Genomic DNA, 14,624 nt, shown 5'->3' on the forward strand with positions numbered 1-14,624 from the left:
GTTCCTTGCCCCGTTTGAGGGTCAGTTGGTGAAAGGTGCTGATTTGCACCTTGGGGTTCAGAAGCCTGTCAGAGCCAAGGCCGTGTTTCTGTAGGTCTTAGACAGCCTCAGTCCTTTCCTTTTTGCTTGGCAATTGACTTTTTTTTTTTTTCCATCAAAAACTGAGTCTCTTATAACACTATACTGCTTGTGATGAGAATGCTTGAACGTGAACTGTAAGATTTAGAGTGAACATAGATTTTGTGCAGTACCACGGGATTTTCCCCTCTTGCAAAAGTTTGAGTAGTTTAGACAACCCAATGGATGTTCAGCTATCTGGGAAGTGAAGTAGTTGGTGTAAGTCGTTCTTCCTTTCTTCCTGTGTCACCCCAAGCCAACAGCAAAGGAGCAGCTAGCATCAGAAAGTTGTGAGCAAGAGTTCTTGATGTCTCTCATGTTGCCTTCTGGCTATTATAGCATTTCTGTCCTCCCTTTATACTTAACGAATCCCATATTAGAAACATTGGACAAAAACCCCCAGCCCAACAAGTTTCTTTGTTGTTCCTTCGTAAACTCCTTATCATGTTTTCTGTAATTGAGTTTTTTTGGGGTACAACATGGAGATCAGTGGTTTGTTTCAGTTCACTCTTACGTTACAATAGGAACATATTACTAGATCACATGAAAATGAGGTAATTTTTTAAATTTAACTTAGTCTTTTACAAGGTTTAAATTGTTATTTTTGTAGAACTCTCAGATCATATTACTTGTGTTCTGTGAGATGCATATTCGTAGTTTTGATTATGAATAACCCAAAGTAAATCAAAAAGGTAGAATCAAAGCAGTCATGTGCTTTGATTACTTAGTACCTCTCTCTTTAGAAAAAATAACTTTCTTTTTTTTTTTCCATTGAGGTGAATCAAGTCCAACTCGTCGCGAAGCAGTGAAAAGGAAGACAGCAGAATACCTTATGCGTGCTGAAAAAATTTCCAGTCTCTACCATAAATCCTCTGAAGATGCATCTGTTTCTATGGTAGGCTTTAATTTCTTGTTTTCGGAACCAGAATTTGATATAATTAAATTGTTCTGTCTTTTAGCAAAGCATATTCAAGCTGGAGGTTCAAAAACTATTCGGAATATCTCTGTTTCAGGAGGCCTGAGGAGTATTTTGATGTTACGCTTCTGTTAAGTTGCCATTATTTTCTGGTTCTTGTTGGTTTCATTTCACAGCATTATAGAGAGTTCTTGACTTAATCCAGACCTGTTTCTTTTAGCACACTTTCCTTCTACTCCATAGTTGATGATGTGAATATTTTAACTATGCTAAAGAATTTGAAGGTTTAAAAAAAAAACAACAAACAAACCATCAACCCTAAACCATTTCTAGAATATAACATTTATTTTTACTTTCTCGTGGTAATATTGCTCACTCCTGGAGGGAGCAGAAAGGCTGTAGGTTTCTTTAGCCTAACACATAAGGGTGTATCAGAACTGAGTTTAAGTTCATGGAGGTTGTGAGGGCAGGGATGAGAAATAAATACTTAATTGGGCAAAGGTTCTTCCTGATTCCCTCAAATGTCTCCTGGTTGTGCTTCAGTGATTAGTAGCTTCTTTATTTGTGTGGAGTTTCAGGAGTAATTCCTACCGTCTTAAGCAGAAACGCCCTTATCTGTACTCATACTAAAGATAAACAAAGCTTGTTTCAAGACACCCTCAATAAATTTCTACTTTGCCCTTCCCCAACCAGTTCCATCAGGACTTATCTTTCTTACTTTAGATCTTTACTGCAGTCATGCTAAACTGTGTGCCATTGTTAGTTGACTGCCTTATTGTAGTAAATATAAAAGTTACCAACTTCCCATCTCTCTATATTTGTATCAATTAGGGACAAAAGGCCCAGAAAATCATTGCTCCTTAGGCTGTGCAGATCCAAAAAGGCTTTAAGGAGACAACAGCTACTCAAGTGTGAAGCCTTATAAAATCCAACTGCCTGATAAATAAGTTAAAAAAGCAAAATCACTGATTTTGAAGGGTAGCTTTCTCTGTATTGAGAGCCCACAAGTACGTTTTTTTTTGAGGATGTTCCAAATGAGATATATTTTGTGAGATTTGGAGTCTTGCTGCTGCTGTGAATTGTACTTTGAACAATTTAGTATTTTGGACTGATATGAACTCCTACTAGGTAGTCTTTCTTTGGGTCAAACACTCCTGAAAGTGGGGAAGAATCTATACTGTATGAAAACCTCAGTATGTTTGGAAACTGTAGAACAAGGAAAAAAAAAATCCAAAGCACAACCTATTTTTTACCTTTTCATAAGTTTAAAAACTAATTGCAGTTGGAAAGGAGGAAGAAATAGGTTGCATTTCTGTGTGTGGGCTTGAGAGGTATTTCTTTTCTTATGCTGTACTGAATAAGCTAAATGCCTTCTTTGCAGATCCAAAGGAAAGCAGAATTAATTGGGATAAGACAAAAGAAAAAAAAAGTGATGAGGCTTTTTCTTCCATGTTGAAACTCCAAATTGACAAGTTAGGGCAAATCTGACTTTGCACATGCAAAATGTAACAACCGTCTTACTCTCCTTTTTACAGTAAAAACCATGCTTCTGTCACGTGGCTTTGTTTTCCCTGTGGCTGTAGATGTATTTTAGTTCCATTTATTTGCTGCTCTTCATAACACAGAAACTTGAATTCTGGTGGTGGAGGACAGCTTGTCTCTGAGTTTATAGCTGAAAATTAATTGGAAGAAGGACTTATCTCCCAAAGTTACTGTAAGGGTCATCATAGGAGCCACTGAGAACTGGCATGTTTTATGCTTTGGCTTTCAGGAAAGGAAAGTGTCTTAAGGAAAGTGAGGAATGTGACTCTTCCTGCAAGGTGTTTACAGATCAAACTGGAATTCTTGCACCTTATTTGCTGCTTATCCTTTATACCCCCCAAGATAGTTTGTTTTGGTTTTTATGTGAATTATTCCATCCCTTGCAGACAGTGATGAGTGCACTGATATGACCTGCATCTACGTGCAGTGTGATTCTTGGAAGATACTCGCTAGTAGAAAAAAGCAGATATTTGCTGTACATCTCCTAAAAAATTAAGTCTATAGTGTAGAAGACTAGTGCATGTGCTCCTTGCACCTTCACGCCAGCTTGGTGTTTTTCTAACTGCCATTTGCATGCCTTTGGTCATGCTGGGGCAAGGCTGCTCTGTTACTGGTAGCACCTCTTGCTGTTCTAAGTCATGTTGACGGGCACAACCTCTTGTTCAAATGCTGGTGCTTGGGCAGGGTACCTGTGCAGATGTACAAAGCCTTCTTTGCCCACTTGGATCTGAAAAGAGGTCTCTCATCACTTCGTCCTTGTTGGAGCGATACTGAAGTCTTTGAGAAGAACAACTGCATTAGTACATATACGAAGCCTTTATTAGAAGTATGACCGGTTTGAACTGTACCACTGAAAGTGGTTCGTAAGAAAACGATGGACAAATACTGTATCCTGGCAGTGCTTGTGCCTGTGTTATGATGGGCAGAGTGTGATTTTGTTATGGGAAGCACGGTTCTGCGCTGCTAACTTCATGGGATGTGAGGGTGCTGAAACTGTCTGCACTTTGGAGGAAGAGGTCTGGCTAGTAAACAAGAGTGAACCTTTAAGCCAGTGTTCTTATTCATGACTATTCATATTCATGATTTGGAACTAGATGATCCTTAAGGTCCTTTCCAACCCAAGCTGTTCTATGATTCTATGACCTGATGTTACAACGCAGAACCACTTTGTCACCCATGGCTGGTGTAGAAAGCTTTGTGTTTCCTATTGTGCCCTTACAAGGAACAATCACAGTGATTGGCATCACCTGGGCTCACCTTGCCTTCTTAGACATGACGTTTTACTTCTTTCATCAGCCAGACCAGAGAAATGTCCAGCAAGGAAAGAGGTAAGCTCAGAAGTGTAGTTTATTTATTGTCCTGCACCTCTCAGCCTCTCATAACTCCCAAAAGCTGTCTGCTAGTCATGCGCTTTACCATATGAAGCAGTCTCAAAAGACTATGTACGAAAAACATACCCCACGCCACCTATTTACTATTTACCATGTGAACACCAAGTGGCGCAGTGAAGCAAAAGGCGCTTCTGTCCAGGCCTCATGCAGAAGGAAGCAAGGTATTCTGCCGTGGCCTGAAATACCAGGCTCTTGCCTCTTTGAAGATGAGATTTCACTAGAGGCAAAGGCCCAGCATTTCAGAACTGCAAAGAAAAAATTAACTTTGATGCCATGGAAACCAAACAAAGAACAATAATAGTTTGCTACTTTTCTTGCCTCAGCAAAAAGCCAACAGTGTAGCCCTCAAGGATAGCATCCTTAGCAACCACCCTGCTGCTGTCAAGTCTGAGTGGTGAAGAGAGAAACGTAAGAGGACGTGTTTGTAGAACTCTTGGCACTGTTAAAAAAAGGTTATGGGCAGAGGGCATAAGGATGGATGGAAGATTTCTTAAGGCTGAGAAGCAGTACAGGAAACTGACGCAACCGTGCCTGACCATGAACTGGGAACTCACTTGACAAGGTTTTGTAAACATTGAGAAAAAGCCTTGCTGTGACCTGTAGGAGTGGGAGATGTGGAGGCAGTTTCTGGAGATTGTAAACAGGCATGCGGACCTTACAGAAAAACAAGCTGATGCAAAGGCTCTTCCTCCTCTGGCACAGCACAGCGGCCTCAAGGGCCTTCTTGACGACAAATACTCAAGAATGTTGCATGATGGCTACAGCAGGCCATTTTGCAGATTCTCAAGCTGTATTTTTCTCCTCTGCTTCCTGATGATTAGCAGCTCTGGGGGGAGCCACCTCCAAGCCCAAGTGACAGAGAGCTTGCTGCAACAGCCTTTGGGTCACATTGGGTTGGCTGACCAGAAAGCTTCAGCCTAGTGTAGCTGTCAGCTGCAAGGCCCAGCACGGCTATGCATAGCCTATGGGTCTGTTTTAACCTTATTGGTGTTTTTATAATGCGTATCTTCCTCACTCTTTGAAGCTATTTCTAGTTCTACTTATGCCCAACTTTTTGTATTTGGAATTGTCTCTTTTTGCACTGTTACCAAAGTTGTTTTTTAAAATGTCAAATATTTTCATTTTTCAAAGTGGTTTAGCTAAGAGAGTAACATGCAAGCCTGATGCCTAAACAGGAAAAGCAGTCTTCATCCTTCACAGTTTTCATAAGATATTTTACTTCCTAAAATTCTCATTAAATGTGCATGAAAATTGCATAAAGTGTAAAGAAAATACACTGCTGTAGTTCTGCGAGATGCAAGTTTAATGTAAAATAGAAATTCAGTCTCGAGGATCATGCTGCGTTTCTATCAGCTGCTGATTCCAGATGTGTATGACCCCAGCTGTGTCTCAGCTTCATGGAAGGTACAGTCCCAGATCCGTGGTCACTGGGGACCTTCTGAAGCACGCCATAATCCAGTCTCTGTTCAGATGCATGCAGAAATGCAACCTGTTTTTCACCTGGTGGAGTCGGGATGTTTTGCCAGCCCAGGAGAGCTGGAAGCTCTTACACACTCATCACGTGGAGCCTCGCACCTCAGGCCAGCAGTATCTACTTCAAAACAAAGAACCTCCTTGCTGAAGTCAGGGCCCTGGCCATGCCACAGGGGATAGTTACCGAAGTCATCAGACGCTGACCTCTGTGGGTGAGAGGAGATCTCATTCTGATGCGCAGCTCAGAGCTGGGCTTTATACGGGTGTTCATGAAAGTGCTCTTTTTTTATCCTGAAATTCTGTGCTGACTGCTGTCAAAGGTGGAGGAATCAGCAGTAGAATCAAATCCCATCAAATGGTGTTTCTGGCACTAGGCTAGGGATAGTGCTCTTGCCTTCTCTGAGGTTGATGTGAGAGGCTCTTCTTGTTTGCCTGGCTGGCGGTGCACTCCTTTCTCCCCCTGCTCTTGTATCTGCCCGCAGTGAGGCCAAAGTTGAGGCAAGAGCTATTGCCATGCTTCATTGCGTAGCTTCCAAAAACAGAGCCTTTTGGAGGCAAGTGATGGCCACAAATTGCTGTGCCTTTGCAATGGCCAGCATCAAAAGCTTCTACTGTGCAGCTCAGAGCGTAGTCTGGAAATAGGTTCAAAACACACAGGGCTTTGCAGCAGGAGAGAGGATCCTGGAATACCTGAGCCGTATGCTGAGAATTTGGGCAGGTTGCTGAAGGTGGGCTTCCTGTCCTTCTGCAGGTATAGGTGGTAGTCTGACACTTTCTTTAGAACATAAGTGCCTTATTTCTAAAGGCAAATTAAGCCTTTGACTTTTGTTAGCCTCCTTCCTGTATGCTTTCTTTATTCCTCTGGTTTTGACAAATAAGCTGTCCTTTAGTTATTTTTCTTATCCCTATCTACTTCATGGAGAAGCTACTGGGAACTGTGGAGACATGGATGTGATTGTTAATCATTTCAAGGTGAGAAGCAACTCTAGAGTGCATATAGGAAGAAAAGCACGTGGATGCAGTATTTACTGACCATCATCGGTGATATTTTAGACAAAGACCCAAAATATGTAGTGTTTTAATTCAGGGTCTACAGACATGATGGATGTGGAAGTCTGATTCTATAGCATAATTAGACAAGGATTAACTTCTGTAAAGATGTGTGAACTTAATTCATGGTTAAAACGTTATGCTTAAGAGAAAACTTCAGAAGCATGATTATTGAGGACTGTTAAAAAAAGTAAGAGCATGCAGATAGAAGGGAAAGTCTTTTATAGTAGTCTAGAGGATTTGAGAATATTCTCTTTCATTAAACATGTTCCTTAGAATGCTTTTGAAATCTTGTCATGAATAAACTCTGAGTTAGCACAATTCTTTGTTTCAAAGCAAATATTTCGCTAATGCAGAAAAATTGCATACTTAAAATACAGTCCAACAAAAGAACACCCCCCCACCCCATTGTCTAGCAGCTCACTGGTATGTGGGACCTAAATTAAGTCTGGAGAAAACACTTCACGTAGAGTTATTTTCCTCTTCATACTAAAAGCTTTAGTGATTTGTAGAAACTGGGCTGTTTTCTCTTAACTGATGTTGGTACTCTTATTCAGCAGTGTCTACATGACAAAAAAAAATAAATTTATAAGACCTGGTCAGATAGATTAAGATTAATACTAAACTCTTTTAAACATAGAGCCCAGCAGGTGAACAAAAAGAAAAACGCACTTTTCTCCATACTTTTTGAACATGTGTTTTTCACCCTTTCCGTTGAATTTCACAGGCAGTGCTAAAATAAGAGCTGATTTAGGGAAAGAATTTGGAAGGAGAGAAGATAGCTGACTGACAACTTGAAGGGGTCTGGTTTTACGGAGAACTTTAGGGAGGTGCTCTGGACTCTGAAGATAGTGCAGTGAAGATATTGGAGGGAAAACGTAATTGGAGGGAATGGAATTACCTGGCTTTAGGATCTTCAGTTTTTCTGCAAGTTTCGGATCATTTTGGGGAAATTTCTTTTTTTTTTTTTTTTCTTTTCCCCTATGATTAAACTCCCATTTTATCCACAATGTAGTTGCTTACCAGCAGTTTCCCTTTATGGTATCTTTGTTAATGAGGTCTCAGGCTGCTGACAAATGAGATAAAAAAAAAAGAAAATGAGATAAGCAGCATTTGATTTTTAGGAAAAAAAAAAGTTTCCACTTCCTCTTCCTTTACCTTTGTTCATAAGAAGGGGACTTGAGGAGGCCAGGTTATGCTTAAAAAGAGTTTGGTGATCAACAGTGTTGCAGATGAAGTTATCTTATTTGTGAGGAAGGGATTCTGGTCTGTCGTTCTGGTAGAAGCTGCGTGATGAATTTTTGGAGGAGGATCTAATGAATTCTCTCAGTTTGCACCTAGGAACTTCTGAAAATGTTTGTTAACATGCCAGAGGTAAATGTGATGCTTAGAAAGTTGATTGTTGTCCCAGAAGACATCCAGCTGAACCACTGTTCTCTCTGACATGCAAACTGAATCTGCCCTGAGAAATTAGAAAACATAGCATGGACAGAAATTTATGCATATTAACTACTTCAACAGTTAGCACCTGCCAATTCTCTTGCTATCGTGTTAATTTGTAGACTAAATAGTATGTAGCTAGCTACCTTTTTCTAAGGCAGTTTTAGGAATCATTTCTGTTGTGCACCTTGCTATTAAGAGGATTTTATAAAGCTCACCAGAGAACAAGAGAATCCTGTTTATAATTCTGTATTTTATGTTCTTCAAACTTAAAAAGCCTCTAATTTGCTTTCTCCTCTTCAGTGATCTCTGAATTATTTTGTATCCAGAATACCTATGAGGCTTTGATTGATTATTGGGATGGGGTAAGAATTCAGCAATCGATTGCCAGGTTCCATTAAGCATAGGAAGTATAAAAACTCATTATTTTTTCTTTTTAAAAATTTCGTTTTCAATGTTATCTCAGTTTTATTTACTTGCAAGTTGTTTTTTCCCCAGTAAGGACAAACAGAAAACTTCTCCTTTCATCTTCACTCTCTCTGATTTATGATAAATTTAGTTTCCTTCGGCCTGGCATTTGCTTCAGCAGGCAGTCTTCCTTCAAGTACCACCCTGATTGATGTATAATCTTTGATATCTTCCATTAGCCTCCAGGATCACTAAGTTCAAGGCCCTCTTGGAACCTAAGGAGCCCTGCCGAGGAACTGAAGGCCTTCAGAGTCCTTGGGGTGATTGACAAGGTAATTCTTCAGTGTCTCTTCAAGAGTTCAGTCATAAATCGACTGCATGCTGACATTTTGTCTTTGAAGCTGTGGATCTTAAGGATATGAAACAAAAGGGGAAAATGACTCAAATGCATCTGCACTTTAAAATAACAAAAGTAGAAGAAAAAAGGCTTTTATCTAAGCAATTCATGTAAGGTCATGCAAAATATATTTGAGCTAAAGGATAAGGTACATGTTTGGTGGCATTCGATAGGATGAAGTCATGGTTATAATGCTGGGGTAAGGATGAGTTGATGTGTTTTCAGTTGAAAAAACTGGTGGATATTTGAAATACGGAAAGGTAAGAATTCTCACTTTTGAACTATCACTTGAAATGGGGCTGGAACGATGACAACTGTTTGTTCTCCTTCTCTGAGAATGTGGAATTGAAATCCCTAGCCAAGACACAGATTCAGCAATGAAGCCATGATTCTTTTTGACTCATGCAAATAATCTCCCAAGATCCCAGGGTAATAGCCCTCTGTAAACAGTAAAGAACCATACAGATTTTTTGCAAGCCTAATTAAGAGACCAGAAGAATTGCTGCATTGTTTTGATAATGCTGATTAGTTATCACCTTACCAAATTCTTCTGAGGTGATGCATTATTCAGCAGTGTGGCAGTGGCTAATGTAGACTGTAAAGGCTCAGTTTCTTCTTCCTGTGCCAATTCCCTTGTGCCTTTTGATAGTTCCTCATGTAGTCTCTGGTTTGTGCATGGTGTACTGATGCTTGGTCAATTTTGTAACTTGCATCAGAAAAATTAGATGACCTCTTAAGGTCTGTATTTCTCCTCATTAGACTGAACCTAGCTATTGGGACTGTTTTTTGTTTTTCTTTGCCTGTTTTGTTGTAATTATGTGGATAAGTTGATAACTTCTCTTCAGAGAGCTATATGCAGTAGGCATTATGGTTGTTTTCGTAGCACACAAGGATTTCTCAGCCTTGACTTCATATTCGTTGTATCTTCTTTCCTCTGTTTTGAGTACAGACTTTAGCCTGTTTTGCTCTATAAATGTGTCAAAGAGACAGGTTTGAAAAGAACTCCGATCTGTTTGATTAGTAGCCACCAACTAATTGGCCATGGTAGGCATGGACTTTGTGAATTAGTCTGACAAGGCGAGGCTGCAGAAAGTGTTGGAAATGAACTGAGAAAGACCTTTTCAGTACCTTCATTCTGATATAGATACAAGGAGCAGCAACTGGAGAAGACTCTTGATTAGAGTCAAGGTTTTGGAGTCCCTGGCATTATCAGATCTCCTACATCCCTCTCAGCACTGTTCTATTAAGTGTCTCAAGTGTGAGCTGAATGTACCCAGATCTTTGAGGCGGTGCTGGGAAGAATTGGGGTTTTGGCGATGACAGAAATACAAGATCTTTGTGTTGGAGATGTGTGCGAGGAGTGGTCTGAGAGAACAGGCCTGTGTATACAGCTGGTATGCTTGTGCGTAAACAGTATTATAGGGGTCCGAGTTAATGTGTAATTGCTGTGTGGAAAAAGCAGCAGTATTCCTTCAGGTGTCTTTGTACTCTGCATACCTGCTTCCAAATTATCCTTATTACACACTTAGTCTTGTCTTTTATCTTACTTGTTTCTAAGTATGCATCAAGCAGTGACGCAAATGAAAAGGTGCTGTAAGTACAAATGTTTGGTGTCTGTGAACATGAAGCACAGGTGCACACGTATCCATGTGACAGAGATGATGTCCCTGCCTTTGGTTTAAAACACCATCTCGCTTTATTCCTCACCGTCACTCTTTTTTGCCTCCATCTCTGCTTGTATATACTCTGTAAAGCTCACGTCGTGGAGAAATCTGAACTGGTGGGTAAGTTTCTGATGCAGGTATCCCTGCTGGGCCCAAGTGTGTGGCCTAGAGTGTTTATTCTTGAAAATGGATTCTGATTTTCAGAGCCAGAGCTGAAGATGCCACGCTTCCTGCTTTTGGGCCCAAGTGTATAACTGACTCAGCATCAAGCAGAGTTTTGCTTGAAAATAGTCTTCTCCTGTCCTAACCCTGAGGCGTCTTTGTTGGTTTCAGCAGAAAGTGAGTGTGTGGGTAGTAAGGAGCCACTAACATTTTACTGCTGTCTTGCCTAGTCCTGTGCAAGACTGGCCTAAACACAGGGAATTGTGAGTGGTGGCGGCTGGTTCGCAGTCGTTCTCTCACTGCCGCTTGAGGCCCAGGCTGGTGTCTGCCTGTGGCAGTGCTGACTCGAGAAAACCAGCTGTTAACCTTCACTCCATCAAATGCTGAAAGGTTCAGTGCCTTGCCTCAGAGTAATGTCAGTCTTTGTTCTTCTTTTGAAGCCACTTGAAGTATTTTGAATTGGCTTCCTGTTCACAGATAAAATGCTTGTTGCTACCTGAAAGGTTGGATTTTCCAAACTCTTTTAGACTAGGCAAAATTATTAGACATTTAATTTTAGTCTGGTTTATTGCTGATGGACCATCTTTATCTCTCAATCTGTCTTTCTACCTTCCTTGTCACCTGAATATTTTTTTTCCTGGGTTGACCCTTTTCCTGCTGAAGCTGAGAGGATTAGAGATCTTAGCATTATTAAACTCTGAAAAGTGTTGTGAAAATTCATAGTAGAGCTCCCATATCAGTGCTTTGCCTCTCACCCTTTGCTTCTGCTCTTGTACAAAGGCTGTGGTACAAATTCGACTGCTTTAATAGAACCAAGAGGCCGTACACCGGTGCTTGAGGAAACCAGGTTTCTTAAATGCTGCTGTGTTTGCTCACTTCATGGTGTCAACGGTTAACTAGATGGTGTTTGCAGGTATTTTATGTGTTTATTGTGGGAAGGGTCTACCTGTGGATAGGTTTCTTAAAGTTAGAGGCTTAATTAGTTCCGAATGTGGCTTTTGTCCTGCAAAGTTGTGGGCTTTAAGCTCCGTTGCTGATTGGCAAGCATAGCTGTTGTTAATATTAGCAGAGGTATCACGCTGAAAACAGGCTGATATCTAAATATTTTAGCTATTGTTACCAGCAACCAAGAATGATCAATTATTTTATCAGTTCATGTGCCTTAAAGTAGAAAGCTTCCTTTTTTTGGAATACCAAAGATTTTTGCTTTCAAAGTTTGTCTAATTAAAAAGCCAGGTTGCAGATTCTGTGCTGAGTTTCTGCCCTAGGCAAGTCTTTCCTTTGAAGCTACAACTGGCCCCCGAAGAAACTACTTTGTTATGGTGCTGCTGGATACCTTAACAATGCTGTTTCAAGCCCAATTTCTTATTCTTTAGAACCTTCTGTTATTTAGATTCATTCAATTTAAAGATTCATCTTGAAAGCTGAGTACATTAAGTAATAACTATGCCTCTGTAACCAATGACTGTCTTTTATGTCTTTTCTGTCTCCTCCCCTGGACCCCCATCAAGCCACATTGTCTGTATTGGCACCGATGTGGCTGTGATCAGTCTTCCACAGATGTCTGCACATTTGAGCTTGTTGTTCAATACACTGTTTGTTAAGCTTCATTATACAAGCCGAAACCTGGTAAAGATAAAATACTCTCATCGGGGCCTTGGCTGACATTATTTTGGGAGTTTCTGAGGGGGATTCTATAAGTAAATAACTTTTTTTTTTTCTGAAGAACTGGAAGCATTTCTGGTAGTCTTCAGTATAGTTTTTTTTTTTTCTTTTTTCTTGTGGCTGTCATGCTATCCTGAGAAGTCATAACTGATGTTAATACACTAAGATGAACTGACCTTAGAAATATGCAGAACAACCAAATCAGTGTTATTAATTATTTAGAAAGTGTGGTTACTGCGTGTCTACTTGACCAGTGAACATGCGAAAAACAAAAGTATAAAAAAATCTGTGGAGTTCACATGCATGATCTGCAGACCCATGGTTGAATCAAACAGTTTATGGTTAGTTGTAATAGAGTTTAATCAGAGAGTAGGAGAAATGGACTCTTTTTATGGCAGTGTGTGCTGTGCATTAATATTTTAGATTGCGGTAGCTGTGTCCTTTTAGTGTTTAAAAACATAAATATTCAGCATTTTATTTTGTGGTGAGTTTAAAGAATGTTGCAGTTGTGAAATGGAGTTGACCATAGCAGATGGTTTCTCTCACCTGGCTCTCAAGTGCACATTGCCAAGCTTCTTTAGATCGTCTTAGGGATTTGAATGAGAGGCTGTGCGTACATAAGAGGTGGGGGGGGGAAGGAGCTGTAATAAACAGCACAATCAAGTACAGATATTCATTCTTGTTTCATTATTATGCTTAGAAAAAGAGAAACTGGCTGAAAAACGTTATAATGAATTCAACTGACTAACAAGTTTTCTTCATCCAAACACCACATAATGGAAAATAGCAGTGGCAAAAATGGTTAAAAATTTGAAACTAGTAATAATAGTAACTATTAATACAAATAAAGACATTTTCAGGGGCTTGTTTTAGGTTGTGTTAACCCTTTAATTTCCTAAGTAATTTGCTAAATCCTACAAAACCAAATCAACTACAGAATTGTCATCAAAAATGATTTCTTGATTTCTCACCGCCCTTTTCCTATTGCTGGAGGATTACTCCTAAGCTACAGCAAGGCTCAAACCCCAAGTAAACAGGCTCGCTCAACTCTAAAACTGAATGAATGAACAAATAAATAAATAATTGCAGTCTGAACTATATGTATCTTCTGTTTTGTTTCCAGAAACAAATCATTTATAGAGATATTTTCTTCTAAAATTAAATAACTTTGTCTTCCTAAATATTACCAAGTTTGCTTGGTTCATAATAGGTGCCAGGCATTACTCTGATGCTGAGGGGCATTTCATATTGTAAACTGTATTCTCTGCTGTAATGTGCCAGATATGTTCTCTAGCTTAATATTTCACTGTTTGTCATTTCTTGACCAGGTTTTAGTTTGCCATAAGATAGTGAGCTTTCCTTTCGGTTACAACCAACTGAAAGTATTTAAAAACTTGAATTTGAATGTATGCTGCTTCCAGAGTATTTGCATTATTTAAAGCTGCACCATTTGTCTTTTAAGTACACTATTGTTGCAAGTCGTAGAATATACAAACCGTAAGTTCCTTAGAATAATGGTTTGAAAGGAGGAATAATTGCAAACTGAAGATAATTCATATTGCACAGGTACAAGGATAAGCAATAATCACATTTTTCATACATATTAGCCAAATGTAATCTCTTTTTATAACGACAGAGGGAGACGAGCTAGAGTCCGAGTGGTGTAATCTGAAAACTGACGAGAATAAATCTGTGTTAAGTAGATCTTTTAATCCTGGTAACCTTGACAGCCAGCGACTCAGCTGAAGAGAGCAGGGGGAATTGCACGCCTGCTTCTGTCTCATCACCACAACTGCACCCTGAGCATGGCAGTCAGCTGTATGCCTGCCCCAGCTAAGGTTTTTGTGAAGTCCTAAGTACTCGTTCTAGGATCAGGTCACCGACTTGTCTCATTCCTGGTTGCCTATCATTACCTGCAATAGGGATTTTCCTTCCAACTGATGCAAGGACAATATGGTGGGTGGTCATCTGATCCCTCTTTGAGTTTTAGGACTTTTGCTAGAGAATCTACCCTATGATGAGATTGAATTTGTTTAAGAAGTAAGGACCAGAATCAATAGATGACCTACTGACATTACATGATGAGTCTTCAGCAGAGAATAGCAATTCAATAACAAAATAGAGCTATTCTTTCAAAATAATTTCTCAGCTGTGGTGTATCTTCAAACCCTTCAGGTATCTGGTACTGTAGTAAGGGATAGTAACTTACTGCAATAAGTTCTATTTTATTTGATCAGGCATGAGCTATTTTTCAACCTGTTAGTGAACCTAAAGCCACATTATTGTAAGCGATTATGTTTTGAGGTGTTTATTTTGATCAGTGTTAAATGTTGCTCAAATAAATAGAGCAGCACAGCCATGTTCTGTGCCGTGTCCTGGAAGTGTGGAGCCTGTAAAAA

The 14,624-nt window shown here is 39.8% G+C and overlaps 1 protein-coding gene across 9 annotated transcripts in view; it reads left to right on the plus strand.

Annotated features, from left to right (window-relative positions):
- RPS6KC1 (ribosomal protein S6 kinase C1) overlaps positions 1-14,624 on the plus strand; it is a 92,974-nt gene that overhangs the window by 41,530 nt on the left and 36,820 nt on the right. For all 9 annotated transcript variants that reach the window (XM_080585850.1, XM_080585849.1, XM_080585851.1 and 6 more), the window contains 2 exons: positions 894-1,012; positions 8,577-8,669. In XM_080585850.1, coding sequence (XP_080441976.1) covers positions 894-1,012; positions 8,577-8,669 — 212 coding nt within the window. The remainder of the gene's footprint in view (positions 1-893; positions 1,013-8,576; positions 8,670-14,624) is intronic.

The sequence above is a fragment of the Anser brachyrhynchus genome, assembly GCF_964034855.1.
Source record: "Anser brachyrhynchus genome assembly, chromosome: 3".
Lineage (NCBI taxonomy): Eukaryota > Metazoa > Chordata > Aves > Anseriformes > Anatidae > Anser > Anser brachyrhynchus.